At 42.0% G+C, this 16055-nt stretch overlaps 1 protein-coding gene across 1 annotated transcript; it reads right to left on the bottom strand.

Annotated features, from left to right (window-relative positions):
- Positions 1-13881: 13881 nt before the first annotated feature.
- On the bottom strand, positions 13882-14967 carry LOC138887212 (uncharacterized). Its single transcript, XM_070168935.1, has 2 exons — positions 14614-14967; positions 13882-14523 (listed from the first exon to the last, which is right to left on the bottom strand). The coding sequence occupies exons 1-2, from the start codon at positions 14965-14967 to the stop codon at positions 13882-13884; spliced, it is 996 nt and encodes a 331-aa protein (XP_070025036.1).
- Positions 14968-16055: the final 1088 nt, after the last annotated feature.

Consider the following 16055-nt stretch of genomic DNA (forward strand, 5'->3'; position numbering starts at 1 on the left):
TTGGCCTTCTTCGTTTTCGGCATTTCTATATTCTGAAATAGTTCTCCAATTCAGTGCTTTATTTGTCAAGTCAATCTTTCTGGAGAAGACTTGAAAAGGATTTCCCGAGCATGGTTGAGATCAATGTGAAAATCAGAATGCCGAATCCACATTCTTTGGAAACGAAAGACCCCAGGCCTGCGAGTATTATAATCTTCTAAGAAGATTACTAGAGGAGAGTGATCAGAGGATACTCTAGGCAAATGGTCAACTCTGGTGGAAGCAAAACGGCTTTTATATAGAAGCGGGCAGTCCCCATTCAAAAGGATTCTATCTAGTCTGGCCCAGATACAATGTTGACCGGTTTGATTATTGCTCCAAGTCAATTTGCTGTCATTGAAAGCCCAATCAAATAATCCAAACGAGAAAATCATATCTTCAAAGCTCATCACTTCAATAAAGGCATTGAAGTCAGGAGGCCGACCCCCAAGTTTTTTCTAATGGATCCGCAATTACATTAAAGTTTCCCCTACTAGCCACGGAAAGTTAATGCAAGTCGATAGTGTACTCGATGATACAAAACAAAAATTTCAGCCAAAACATGATTTAGTTTTATTGAACTGAAGCTTGTCATTGCACTATGAATTGAAGTTTACGTGATTGCCTTAGCAAGTCAGGCCAAACTTCAGCCAAAAATATCTGAAGTTTTGCTTTGATAAGGCTACACTTAGGCAAAACATTCTGAAGTTCAAACTTCAGACATAAATTTATTACTTCAAGCCCGTATATCTGAAGTTATCCGAAAAGTGGGTGTTTACCTCGAAAATGGTAATTACAATTAGATTTGATTTTGTAGTTCTAAAAATACGTGATCTATTTTCATGCTAGTTGTTAGGCAATAGATACTAAGTGTGAGTTAGTAAAGTAAAGTAAGAGTAAAGAGCAGCGTTATTATCCAAACCAAACAGCTGTGGATCGAGGCCTCGGGCTGGCCTGAGCAGGCCCTCGAGGTCAAGCTGAATGCTTGACTGGGACTGATCGATGGGGACTAACAGTTCTAAGAGCTTTTATGAGGGCTCTTTATGATCAATGATGAGTAATAAATGAAGAACAATCAATGAAACACAATAAATGTAAGCAACGCAATAAATATAAGCAATAGAATCAAGGGAGAATATGTTTAAGTTAGAGAGCAGAGAATGTTCTTTTTCTTGTATTGAATATCATGTGTGCAAAAAATAATAAGGGTGCCCTTTATATAGGAGGGGGAATTCCAACATAGTACATATGCATTTATTACAAAGATATGTGGCTGGTACAACCATTTAATGCTGTGGTACGGGCTTGTACTATTCTTATGGACTTGGTCAGCTCTAACCACTCGCCTTGGGAATCGCTCCACTCGTTCATCATAGCTGCCGATTTGCTCTGCCCCGAGGTCGAGCATAGGGAACCCTCGGGGTCAGTCCTCGAACTGTGCTCCGGACCTTCTGAGGACGGTTTTAGAATTATGAAGAAGACTGGAGATGTGGTGTATATTTAAAGCGAATTAGACATTAAATAAGTAACGACAGCTTTTTCAGGGGTCAAATAGAAGTCTAATCAAACTGAAATTCCAGAATTTTAATGATAGATTTGGCTTCCCTAGATATTAGGCAGAAATCACGGTTTAGAGTTCTAGATGGACGAAACTGGTTCAATGCCCAACAGATAGAATTTTCTAGGAATTTGACAAGTATAGGACTTCTGCTCATGATTAAATTATTAATATTTCTAATTATACAGAGTATAGAAAACATACCTGAGCTTTTATATGAACCTATACTGATGAACCAGGTTCTTCATATAGAACTCTCTTGAGCATGCTTCAAATGCCATAATATAGAAAATGTTGTAAGACATCAATGGGTCATATATACACATGTCATTGGAGTATACTAATTAAAGTATGAAACTGAGTACGAATTAATCTAGATATTTACACAAGGTTAGAATTCTTAGCCAAAAAAATTCATTTTTTGTGCATTCTGAGATGGATCTATTAGGTGATCTTAATCATCCCTAATTCCAACCTATTCCTCTCAAAGTTTTCTCTACTCAGTGCTTTAGTGAAGATGTCAGCAATTTGCTTATTAGTAGCACAGAATTCTATGGAGATCAAACCTTTCTCATAGTTGTGTTTTCTGGTCAGTCATGGTGGCGAGGGAGGGTCGTTCATGGCTGGACGTTGAAGGCAGTCGTTTGGACGTGAGGGTGGCGACTGGATGGTCGCCTGGTATGGCATTACTGGTTCGTTGCTGGGGGTGAGGAGGTGGGCTGGGGTTATGGTCGCCGGACTATTTGGTTCACTGCTGTGCGCGAGGAGGCGACGGGGAGGCTGGTTGTGGTTTACGGGATGTGTATGCAGCTGGTTTCAATGGAGGAAGAAGGCGATGGGGAAGGACGTGAAGCAGCTGCAGCAACTGCTGCTCGACGGGATGTGTATGGAGCTGGTTTCAATGGAGGAAGAAGGCGATGGGGAAGGACATTGTTGAGACCAACGGGGTCTATTTTGCTACATTTTGCTTGTCTGGATCCGCCAAGACTTGGTGGAGGGATTATTGCTTAGCGAGACCATCCGGATCGCCAGCCTTGACTTGGGACAGTTCACACAACTATTTCTGGAGAAGTTTCTCCCCATTACTCAGCAAGAGACTTATCGGAGGCAATTCGAGTGCCTCCAGCAGGGTTCCATGATTGTTACCCAGTATGAGACCAGGTTCATCGACTTAGCTTGCCATGCTCTCATTATACTCCCCACCGATAGAGAGAGAGAGAGGGTGATGAGGTTTATTGACGGTCTTATCCAGCCGATTCATCTTAAGATGGCTAGAGAGGCTGGGAGGTAGATTACTTCTCAGGAGGCGCCAATGTGGCCTGTAGAGTTGAGATGGTTCTGTCACAAGGTGGCGGACATGGGTCAGACAAGAGGCCCCATCATTCAGGCCGATTTAGTGGTACCTCATCCGAAGGTCGAGATTCGTATGGTAGAGGCCATCCTTCTAGGCCCTTTCAGTCAGCGCTCCAGGTTTCTCACGGTACTTCAGGTAGTCGTGGTCCCCAGATGCAGTATCCCGATCAGCAGTCCTACAGTGCACCACTGCTTCAGCGTTTTCGGGGTGGTCATTCAGGCCGTCAGGGCCAACAGCCTTAGCAGCCGAGGGCTTGTTACACTTGTAGTGATACAAGTCACATTGCCAAGTTTTGCTCTCGAGCACCGAGTAGCTCTCAACATCAGGTTTCTCGTGCTATGGTATAGGCACCAGGTGTTCCACAGCCCGCCCAACCAGCTAGAAGTGGGGGTAGAGGTGCTAGAGGTGGAGGTAGAGGTACTAGAGGTAGAGCTCAGGCCGCCAGATCTGGAGGCCAGCCAGCTACAGGCCATCCCAGAGATGTAGTTCAGGGTGGTGGGGCCCATCCAGGCCCGAGGTTGAGGCTTCAGATACAGTCATTACAGGTACTATTCTGGTTTGTGATAGAGATGCTTCAATGTCATTTGATCCAGGGTCTACTTACTCGTATGTGTCATCTTATTTTGCACCGTATCTGGTCATGCCTAGTGATTCATTGAGTATTCCTGTTTATGTGTCTACACCAGTGGGTGATTCTATTTTGGCAGATCGAGTCCATCGTTCTTGTATTGTGGTGATGGGGGGTCTTGAGACTTGTGTGGATTTGTTGCTTCTAGACATGGTCGATTTTGATGTTATATTGGGGATGGACTGGTTATCACCTTACCACGCTATCTTAGATTATCATGCCAAGATTATAACCTTAGCCTTACCGGATTTTCCCCGTTTAGAGTGGAGAGGAACTCCCGGTCATTCTACCCGTAGTGTTATCTCGTATGTGAAGGCTCGGCATATGGTTGGGAAGGGGTGTTTGGGCTATTTAGCATATGTTCGTGATTCTAGTATCGAGGTCCCTTCTATTGATTCTGTGCCCATTGTTCGAGAGTTTCCTGATGTTTTCCTTCCAAACCTACCGGGTATGCCACCCGACAGGGATATTGACTTTTGCATTGATTTAGCTCCGGGCACTCAGCCTATTTCTATCCTACCGTATCGTATGGCCCCGCCGGAGTTGAAAGTGTTGAAGGAATAGTTGCAAAACTTTCTTGAGAAGGGTTTCATTAGACCCAGTGTTTCGCCTCGGGGTGCGCCGATGTTGTTTGTTAAGAAGAAGGACGGATCGATGAGAATATGTATTGATTATCGGCAGTTAAGCAAGGTTACAATCAAGAATAAGTATCCATTGTCGAGGATCGATGATTTGTTTGATCAGCTTCAGGGTGCCAAGGTGTTTTCAAAGATTGGTTTGAGATCTGGCTACCATTAGTTGAGGATTAGGGCATCTGATGTCCCTAAGACAGCTTACCGCATTTGGTAGGGGCATTGTGAGTTCCTGGTCATGTCATTTGGGTTGACCAATGCCCCAGCAGCTTTTATGGATTTGATGAACCGAGTGTTCAGGCCTTATTTGGACTTGTTCGTGATAGTCTTCATTGATGACATTTTATTATATTCCCGTAGCTAGGAGGAGCACGAGTAGCATCTTAGAGTGGTTCTCCAAACATTGAGGGATAGTCAGTTATATGCTAAGTTCTCGAAGTGTGAGTTCTGGTTGATTACAGTTGCATTTTTGGGTCATGTTGTATCAACAGAGGGTATTCAGGTTGATCCGAAGAAGATTGAGGCACTCAAGAACTGGCCTAGACCAGCATCAGCTACAGAGATTCGGAGTTTATTGGGATTGGCAAGCTATTACCGTCGGTTCGTGGAGGGGTTCTCATCTATCACAGCCCCGATGACCAGGTTGACCCATAAGGGTGCCTAGTTCAGATGGTCGGACGAGTGTGAGGCGAGCTTTTAGAAGCTTAAGAGAGCTCTGACTACGACACCGGTATTGGTTTTGCCCACAGGTTCAGGGCCTTATACAGTTTATTGTGATACATCTCGTATTGGGCTTGGTGCAGTGTTGATCCAGGATGGCAAGGTCATTGCCTATGCTTCGTGGCAGTTAAAGATTCATGAGAAGAACTATCCGATTTATGACTTGGAGTTGGCAGCCATTGTTCACGCATTGAAGATTTGGAGGCATTATCTGTATGGCATGGCATGTGAGGTGTTCACGGATCACAAGAGTCTTCAGTATTTGTTCAAGCAAATGAAGTTGAATTTTAGACAGAGGAGGTGGTTGGAGTTGTTGAAATATTATGATATCATTATCTTGTATCATCCGGGAAAGGTCAATGTGGTGGCCGATGCATTGAGTAGGAAGTCAGCCAGTATGGGCAGTCTTGCTTATATTCCGGTCGGTGAGAGACCTCTTGCTTTGGAATTGCGGGCTTTTGCCAATCAGTTTGTGAGGTTGGATATTTCTAAGCCTAGTCGTGTATTGGCTAGCACGGTCACTCATTCTTCTTTATTGGAGCGTATTCGTGATCGGCAGTATGATGATCCCTATTTGTGTGTCTTTAGAGACACGGTACAGTGCGGAGGTGCCAAGCAGGTTACCTTAGATGATGATGGAGTTTTGAGATTGCAGGGTCGAGTATGTGTGCCTCATGTGGATGGGCTTCGAAAGTTGATTTTAGAGGAGGCCCATAGATCCCGGTACTCTATTCATTCGGGCGCTGCGAAGATGTATCAGGATTTGTAGCAGCATTATTGGTGGCGGAGAATGAAGAAGGATATCGTTGCATATGTAGCTCGGTGTTTGAATTGTCAGCAGGTTAAGTACAAGCATCATAGGCCTGGTGGTTTATTTCAGAGGATTGAGACCCGAGTGGAAGTAGGTATGGATCACTATGGATTTTGTTGTTGGACTCCTGCAGACTCGGAGGAAGTTTGACGCAGTATGGGTTATTATTGATAGGCTGACCAAGTCAGCGCCTTTCATTCCTGTGACAGTCTCTTATTCATCCGAGAGGTTAGCTGAGATCTATATTCGGGAGATTGTTCGCCTTCATGGTGTGCCTGTATCTACCATTTCAGACCGAGGTACACAGTTTACCTTGTTGATAACGCCCAACTATGCATTTTAAAGGACAAAGCGGTCGCTGCAAATATAATTCGGTTTTTAAGTTCGAAATAGAATCCTCAGGGAACTAACCTATCTATTACCCTTTTCGGCAATGTTATTATCAACTCAATCAATCGCTAGATGCAAGATTTTTGATCAATAATGATTGGGTTTTTGTTTAACTACTTCGACTACTATTAAAAACAACAGTAAGCTAAAACAAAGATAATTCAATGGTAAAAAGGTCTAGGGCAGTGATTTCCCCAATTGCTAGTTTAGGTCCTGACTCTTCCGCTATAATCTCGCCATAATACTCTATGAGGATTAAGAGCTATGGGTTATCGTAATTATCTCTCGATCAACTACAATAATTTACTAGAGCATTCTCTCGAACTACTCTAGCTGACAAGAGTTATGCAACTCTAAAGTATCCCACCAAAGTTTTGTTATCTCTAAACCCACTTTTAAGTTCAAGTAATGAATCTCTTCAATTACCCAAAAGTGGTGTTGTTCAACCGCTGTCTAACCTAATACTCTTTCTTAAGCAATATAAGGTAATTAGACATGATTAATCAAGGGCCCATTCAATTAATCACCATACAAAACATAGTTGAACAATCATATCATAAATCCGGCTCGATTATAACAACTTGAGTCAAAACATCAACCAACAATTGGTTCCATCAACCCTAGATAAGTATTTAGCTACTCATAATAAAACAAGAGAAAACTACTAAATTGTTCATAATGTAAAATTGCAAGAATTAAAAGGAGATAGAAAAACTCTAATGTTTTGTTGAGCATCTCACACTTGTTCTTCCTCCAAAAGTAGTCTAAAATTAGCTTCCCCCCTCAGTTGGCGAGTTTCTAAAGCTTATAAGGGTTTTACAAAAGTTTTCCCAAAATTACACTTTGGTCCTCAAACTTCCAGCTGCGTGAACAGTGCACCGCGGTCGCGGCCGACCGTGGTTGACCGCGGTGAAAGCCAACCTTTCTGCCTCACTTCAGTAACCTGCCATGGTTCACCGCGGTCGCGGTGGCCTTCTTGCCCAGGCCATTTATGCTTCTTTGTGTTCGGGTACTTCTCAAGTGGGTGTTTTTGTTCACATTATCGCCTCCAAAACACTCCATGTTGCTTCCTCTCATATAATATTCCCTGCTAAACAAAAGAACACTAATTAGAGCATTTTGCTGGCAATTTTTCTATAAAACAACAACAAAGTATGGTCATATTAAGGTGTAAATATCAATTATATCGCCTACTATCAACACCCCACACTTAAATCATTGCTAGTCCTCGAGCAATCCACCACACTCCATCAAAATTTCTTCCCTAAGCTTTTCTTTAACGACTAACACCATGAACATTTTACAAAAATTTGCACCTAGTAGTGAACAAGCCTTACCTCAAGAGTCAAACCTTTTGTACCATGCAACCTTTGTACTTACTCAAACTACTCTATACAAGAGTCAAGACTTACCTTTCCTTTGTGGATCACATGTCCTCACATCACACAAGAGAGTAGTTCCACATATAATGATAATTAGAACAAGTATGAACTAAGATAGACAAAATTCGCTCACTCTCAGAAAGAACGTTCACATGCCACAAAGATGTACCATAGGCTTGCCCGTAATATAATACTTTACTAATTGAGCTCATTCAGTCTAAGATCAATAGGAATTTACTTGGTTGTAATATAAGCTAAGGGACGGGTCGGATATATTTAGATATAGTGACTAACCTCCCTAAGTACTTTTAATACAATTACATTAAACTTAAAGATCATTGTTGTGCCAACCAAACACTCCACCTCATTTGTTTAAAACATTCCCATCCATTAGGTGCAATTTGCATAAGCCACCACTTATCAACCATTATAATTGTTTATGACCCATATTTTTCTTTTTTTTTCTTTAGTGGTGCTTTTTCTTTTATGCTTCAAATTCCACACCTTTTCTCTATCTCAATGGTTCCACTCAAAAATCAAACCACCACCCCACACTTTTACTTTTGCATATTTCCATTACCATTCAAGTGCTTATTGGGAGGTAAAAGGGTTCAAACGACAAGCTATTCAAATAATTGGGTAAGGTTCACAATGTGGTTGCCAAAGAAATAGGCTTATAGGCTCAACTGGGTTAACTACTGTATTGCATTCAAGTGGGTTTACTTTATATATCTGGCTCAACAAAGAAATGCCTATATCACTTCTAAAACTGAAAGAAACTACTATTTCGCTTTGCAAACACACAGGGCAAGTTCTAGGCATCAAATATGAAACATGGAACACAGTAAAACTCACACACACATGGCACGTGACTCACTCCGGATTGGTTTATCAAGACATTCTCTTTTGAGTGTTCAAGTTAAATACAAACGTACAATTTTAAGGCACTCTAATAGGATTTAACCAATGAAGCTAGGCGTTAGACTCTAGTGTCTATTGTGTTCAGGTGTAAAAAATCGATTTTCGCTCGTAGCCCATTAATCCTAACCAAAAACTAAAAAGAACAAAAACAAAAATTACCTATACCCGGTTCAAGCTAAACCCTTGGAAAAGAATCGTGGCCCAAAGAAAAACCAAGGAGGAGTTACTACACTACCTAAAAATAAAATAAAAAATCTTTTTGGTCTTTTCTCTAGACTACTTCCCTCAAGAAAATTGTCTAAAGGATCCGTCATCAGGAAGAGTCTCCATATTCCAATTTTATTTTTTTATTTTTTTCTTGACTTAGTCCCTCAAGAACCCCGCCGAAGGAGATCCGTCGTCGGGACAAGTCACTTACTATTTAGCTTTCCTAATGAAATCTGGACAAGTCACTTACTATTTTAGCTTTCCTAATGAACTATTACTCTACATCAAAACAATCAAGGCAAGACAAAACAAGCAAAATTAAACAGTCAATTATTACAATTACAAACATACAATGAAGTATCCCCACCCCACATTTAAAATGAAGACATGTCCCCATGGCTTAAAATTTAAAGAACAGTGAGGTTAAGGAACTTCCCTGAAGGCTCACTCTTAATTGGAGACAGTGTCTGGGTTCACGTTGCACGCACATCCCAGCGCTCTCAACCAGCCTAAGAATTTCTTCTCCAATTTTACTTGCCTCTCAGCCACCGCATCAACACGGACACCCAAATCAGTGACTGAGGTACGCAACCTAGCCATATCCTGCTCCAAAGCTGTCATACGGGTGCTCCGGCGTGGCTGTGATGGGCCTGCCACATCAGCTCTCGGAGGAGGGGGAACCTCAGCTACCTCATCATCATCATCATCATCATCATCATCATCATCATCATCAGTTGAATCATCATCAGAGTCATCAACATTCACCACAGGCTCTCGTCCAATTCCAATTTTTCTCGCCCGGAACGAGGGTTTTAGTGGCAATCTCCCATCAACCCGAGGGTCTTCAGGGACTCGAGCAATACGGCACAGCTGGGTGATCAGCGAAGGGAAGTAGTGGCCCTTGGTTAGCTTAGGTGATCTAATGAACATCTCTTCATAGATGAGCCGGGCCACATCAAAATCACCGTGGGACATGAAACAGTGGATTGCGGACACCCTTGGTAGATTAACATCTGTTGTGTTGCTGGATGGCAACAATCGACTGTTGACAATAGTGAGCCAACACTTAGCCTCCCAATTCAGACAGTGGGAGTTGAGAGTAATCCTGTGCTTGATCCATAGGTGTTCTCCATCTGTCACACAGATAGTATCAAGAAGAGTGCCCCACAAGGCCCTTGTTCCGCTAAAAGTACAATAAGGATCAAATTCACCCCGAAACACAGGTAGCCTATATAACCTGCGGATGGTGTCAAGTGATGCATTTATTGGGGTATTTCGCACCATCACAACCCCATTCTCATGTTCTAGCAAGTTCGCATAGAACTCCCTTACTAGTTGAACATTAGCCTCCTCCAGTACCTCGAAGAAGATGTCCAGCTGACACCGCCTCAGCTCATTAAACATATTGGGGCATTCCACCTCCAAAGCTATTCGATCAATGTGCACCTCAGGTTGTAACTTCTTAGCTGCTTTCTGGTTGTACCTATCCTCCGCTGCTCTGGATACAAATTGAGTGCTATCGAACTGAGGTGCACTGGCTTGGCTCCTAGCTCGTGAGGAGCCTCCTGGTTCACTAGTGGAGGGTCGGATGTTTCGTTTCTTCCTGGGAGAACTAATTTTACCTATCATACAACAAAACGCCTATTAGTGAGTGCGCAAAATATGTGACTATGGATGGTTACTCAGACTTCACCATAGCCATGTCACAATAGCTCCTTATATCTCCATTGGGGCAATTTCCCAAACACCTTGTGAGCAAGGCACTATCCAGACACATATAGCCCTCATGGGTACATCAAATCTCCTCCCCAATCAAGTATACTACCACACCAACACACCCCATACTTACTTTATTCAATCACCCACCAATAACACCGTTCAAATATGCAGTGCACAACCCCTTCACCAATCAACTCAAAAACAAAATTTAAAAGCAAAAACAAGAAGAAAAAGAGTATACCAACAATTACATCCCAACACAATATAAAATTACATAAACTACAACACAATACAACACAATATTAAAGAAAAGAGAAAGAAGAGGTGAGGAACATACCGTAGTTGAAGAATGGGGAAAGGAATGGAGGTGGGGGATGTTAGTATGAGGGAAAAGAAGAAGAAGAAGAAGAAGAAGAAGAAGAAGAGAGTATTTGAGGGGTTAGGGTTTAGAGAGAGAGAGAAATTGGAAATATGGGAGAGGGGATCGGGTGTGTTGGGTTTAAGAGAGGGGAGTTTGGGTTGTAAAATTAAAAGAGGAGGAAAAAAAATAAGAAAAATGGAAAAAATAAAAAAATTAAAATTACCTGGGACCCACCACGACCGCAGTGGGTTTAAAAATTTGAGGCAGAAAGTTCACGCGTCACCACGGTTTACCGCGATCCACCGCGGTCGCGGTAAGTTGAAAAATCTGAGGCAGAATGTTTGCCTTCCACCGCGGTTCACCGCGGTCGCGGCGCTAGCGCTGTTTTTCTATTTTTTTATATATATATGAAGTTACATGAACACACTAACAACACACTCGTGGGTTGCCTCCTACGCAGAGCCCAATTTAACGTCGCGGCACGATGCAAACATTTGATCATCATTCCTCATCTGCGTACTGGGGCTCTTCCAAAGTGATTACCACTCTATCCTTTTTTTCTTCAGCCATTCCAAGGTAATGTTTCAACCTTTGCCCATTTACTGTGAACTTGTTTGTCCCATCTTCTGATTCAATCTCTATAGCTCCACTTAAGAACAATTGCACCAATCTGAAGGGTCCTGAGCATCGGGACTTTAACTTACCTGGGAAAATTCTCAATCTCGAGTTGTATAACAACACTAGATCTCCGGGTTTGAAGTTTTGATCCAAGATGTGCTTATCATGTATCAATTTCATCCTTTCTTTGTATAATCTAGCACTCTCAAAGGCCTGGAACCTGAATTACTCTAGCTCATGTAACCCAGTGATTCTGTTAGTACATGTTGTCTCCATGTCTAAGTTTAACTGTCGTAATGCCCAAAGTGCTTTATGCTCTAGCTCAACTGGGAGGTGGCATGCCTTGCCAAACACCAACTTGTACGGTGACATACCAATTGGGGTTTTGAAGGCTGTGCGGTATGCCCACAATGCATCATCCAATTTCTTTGCCCAATCAGTCCTTGTTGCATTCACTATTTTTGTGAGGACACTTTTAATCTCCCTGTTGGACACTTCAACTTGCCCGCTCGATTGTGGATGGTACGGGGTGGTTACCTTATGACGAACTCCATATTTTTCCATTAGTCGTGCGAATGCTCTATTGTAGAAATGGGTTTCGCCATCACTGAGTATAGCTCTTAGGGTACCAAAACGTGTGAAAATGTTCTTCTTCAGAAAACCTAGTTCCCCTTTAGAGTCATTGGTCGGGAGAGCCACCGCTTCGACCCACTTGGAGACATAGTCAACTGCTACCAATATGTACTTGTTACCATACGAGTTGACGAATGGCCCCATGAAGTCAATCCCCCACATGTCAAAAATCTCCACCTCTTGAATTGTGGTCATTGGCATCTCGTGTCTACGAGATATGTTTCCAGTCCTTTGGCAATCATCACAGCTTTTAACCCAAGCATGGGCATCCTTGAACAGAGTAGGCTAGTACAAGCCTGACTCCAACACCTTAGTTGTTGTCCGAATTCCTCCAAAGTGTCCACCATATGGTGAAGCATGGCAAGCCTGCAAAATAGAATGTTGATCTTTCTTGGGGATACACTACCGAATCATGTTATCTACACATATTTTAAACAATAGAGGTTCATCCCAATAATAATACCAACAATCATGAAAGAACTTTTTATTTTGAATTGAGGAGAGTTCATAAGGTACAATACCACTTGCTAAATAATTAGCAATATCAGCATACCATGGTGCCTCCTCCATTGTCATTGCCAGTAACTGTTCATCCGGGAATGTCTCTGTTATACCCTCAACCTCTACCTTCTTTTCAGATCCTTCCAACCTTGAGAGGTGGTCATCTACTTGGTTTTGTGTCCCTTTTCGGTCACGTATTTCCAGATCGAATTCTTGTAACAGAAGAACCCATCGAATCAAGCGTGGCTTTGACTCCTTTTTTTTCTATCAGGTACCTAATTGCTGCATGGTCAGTGTAACAATAACTTTCGAGCCAATCAAGTATGACCTGAATTTTTCGAATGAAAAAACAACAACCAACATCTCCTTTTCTGTCATAGTGTAATTGAGTTGTGCACCGCTTAACGTTCTGCTTGCATAATAAATTGGGTGCATCAGTTTACCCTTTCACTGTCCCAAGACTGCTCCTATGGCATAGTCATTTGCATCGCACATGAGCTCAAATGGTTGCTCCCAATTGGGTGCAACAATGATGGGTGTAGTCACCAATCTCTTCTTCAGCTCCTCAAATGCCAACCTGCAATCATTAGAAAACACAAAGGGGTGATCCTTTTCAAGGAGTTTGCATAATGGGTTAGCAATTTTGGAGAAATCTTTTATGAATCGCCTGTAGAACCCGGCGTGCCCAAGGAAACTTCTCATCGCCTTGACTGAAGTGGGCAGTAGTAGTTTTTCAATCACGTCAACCTTAGCATGGTCGACCTCAATTCCTTTACTGGACACTTGATGTCCTAGGACTATCCCTTCCTATACCATAAAATGGCACTTCTCCCAGTTCAACACTAAATTTGTCTCCGCACATCTTTTGAGCACTATTCTTAAGTTGTGAAGACAGTCCTCGAATGAATCTCCCACCATGGAGAAATCATCCATAAAGACCTCCATAATATCCTCCATCATGTCTGTGAAAATGGCTAACATGCACCGTTGAAATGTCACCGGTGCATTGCAAATCCCAAGAGGCATTCTCCGAAAGGCGAAGATGCCATAAGGACAAGTGAAGGATTTTTTCTCTCTATCTTTGGAGGCTATTGATATCTGATTGTACCCCGAATATCCATCTAAGAAACAGAAGTGTGATCGCCCGGCCAGCCTATCCAACATTTGGTCAATGAAAGGCAAGGAGAAGTGGTCCTTCCGGGTGGCTGTATTCAATTTTTGGTAATCCATGCAAATCCGCCATCTCGTGACTGTGCGAGTTGAGATCAACTCATTGTTCTCATTTTGCACAACAGTCATTCCCGCTTTTTTCGGCACATATTGGATAGGGCTGACCCAATTGCTATCAGAGATAGGGAAGATGATTCCCGCATCTAACCATTTGATCACTTCCTTCTTTACTACCTCTTTTATGTTCGGGTTCAGCCTTCATTGATGTTCTCTAGAAGGTTTGTGCCCTTCTTCCAAGAGAATCTTGTGCATACAGAAGGTTGGGCTGATACCTTTTATGTCTGTCATGGTCCAGCCAATGACAATCTTACTTTCCTGTAGTACCTGTAAGAGTTGTTCTACCTGCACATCTAGTAAAACGGATGATATAATAACAGGCAAAGTAGAATCAAGGCCTAAGAAAACGTACCTGAGGTGAGCTGGGAGCGGCTTCAGCTCCAGCTTGGGTGGTTCCTCTTCTGATGACTTTGCTGGAGGTGTAGCCCTTTTTTCTAACTCAAGGGACTCGAATTGAGGGTCCCTTTTCCAGAATCCTTGGCCTTCAAGTGCCATGACCCACTCAGCTAACCCTTCACCATCCATCTCTTCTAAATTTGTTAGACATTCCTCCAATGGATCTTTAGCAGTCAGGGTCATATCATCTTCTTGCAAAATCACATCCACTGCCTCCACTAGAGAGCAATTAGCATATTCACTTGGTCTCCTCATAGATTGTTGAACATTGAATATGACTTCTTCATCGTTCAGTCTCATTTTTAATTCCCCAGTCTCACAATCGATCAGTGCTCTCCCAGTGGCCAAAAATGGCCTACCTAAAATGATAGTTATCTCCTTATCTACCTAACAGTCCAAAATAACAAAGTCTGCAGGGAACACGAACTTCCCCACTTGCACCAACACATCATCAAGAATACTGGTAGGCCTTTTTACCGTGCGGTCAACCAGCAGCAGCAGCATCAAAGTCGGTCTAGCTCTGCCAATGCCCAGTTTGGTGTATACAGCCAGAGGCATCAAATTTATGCTAGCTCCCAAATCACATAATGCCTTTGCAAAGGCATAACTCCCAATCGTGCATGGAATAGTGAAGCTACCTGGGTCTGACATCTTTTGAGGCATCGGTTTGGTCACTACTGCACTGCAGGTCTGCGTCAGAGTCACTGTGGATAGGTCCTGAAAGTCAAACTTCTGTAACATTAGGTCTTTCATCATCTTCGCATAACCTGGCATTTCCCTCAGGGCATCCATCAAAGTAATATTCAACTGAATTTGACGCAGCATGTCCATGAATTTCTTGTATTGATCTTCCTTCTTTTGTTTTACCAGTCTCGAAGAATTTCTAGGCATACACCGAAATTCCACAAGAGTTCAAATGTTAGAATTTCAATGAAAATTGTTTAACAACTTTGAAATTTGATTTGAACTAATAATTTTAACACTACTTTTAAGTTGTAATAAATAACACCGTTAGTTCCCCGGCAACGGCTCCAAAATTTGATAATGCCCAACTATGCCTTTTAAAGGACAAAGCGGTCGCTGCAAATATAATCCGGTTTTTAAGTACGGAATCGAATCTTTAGGGAACTAACCTATCTATAACCCTCTTCGGCAATGTTATTATCAACTCAATCAATCTCTAAATGCAAGATTTTTGATCAATAACGACTGGGTTTTTGTTTAACTACTTCGACTACTATTAAAAACAACGGTAAGCTAAAACAAAGATAATTCAATGGTAAAAAGGTCTAGGACAGTGATTTCCCCAATTGCTAGTTTAGGTCCTGACTCTTCCGCTATAATCTTGCCATAATACTCTATGAGGATTAAGAGCTATGGGTTATTGTAATTATCTCTCGATCAACTACAATAATTTACTAGAGCATTCTCTCAAACTACTCTAGCTGACAATAGTGATGCAACTCTAAAGTATACCGCCAAAGTTTTGTTATCTCTAAACCTACTTTTAAGTTCAAGTAATGAATCTCTTCAATTACACAAAAGTGGTGTTGTTCAACCGCTGTCTAACCTAATACTCTTTCTCAAGCAATATAAGGTAATTAGACACGATTAATCAAGGGCCCATTCAATTAATCACCATACAAAACTTAGTTGAACAATCATATCCTAAATCCGGCTCGATTATAACAACTTGAGTCAAAACTTCAACCAACAATTGGTTCCATCAACCCTATATAAGTACTTAGCTACTCATAACAAAACAAGAGAAAACTACTAAATTGTTCATAATGTAAAATTGCAAGAATTAAAAGGAGATAGAAAAACTCTAATGTTTTGTTGATCTTCTCACACTTGTTCTTCCTCCAAAAGTAGTCTAAAATTAGCTTCCCCCCTCAGTTGGGCAAGTTTCTAAAGCT

This window comes from Nicotiana sylvestris, chromosome 3 (assembly GCF_000393655.2).
Source record: "Nicotiana sylvestris chromosome 3, ASM39365v2, whole genome shotgun sequence".
Taxonomy (NCBI): Eukaryota; Viridiplantae; Streptophyta; class Magnoliopsida; order Solanales; family Solanaceae; genus Nicotiana; species Nicotiana sylvestris.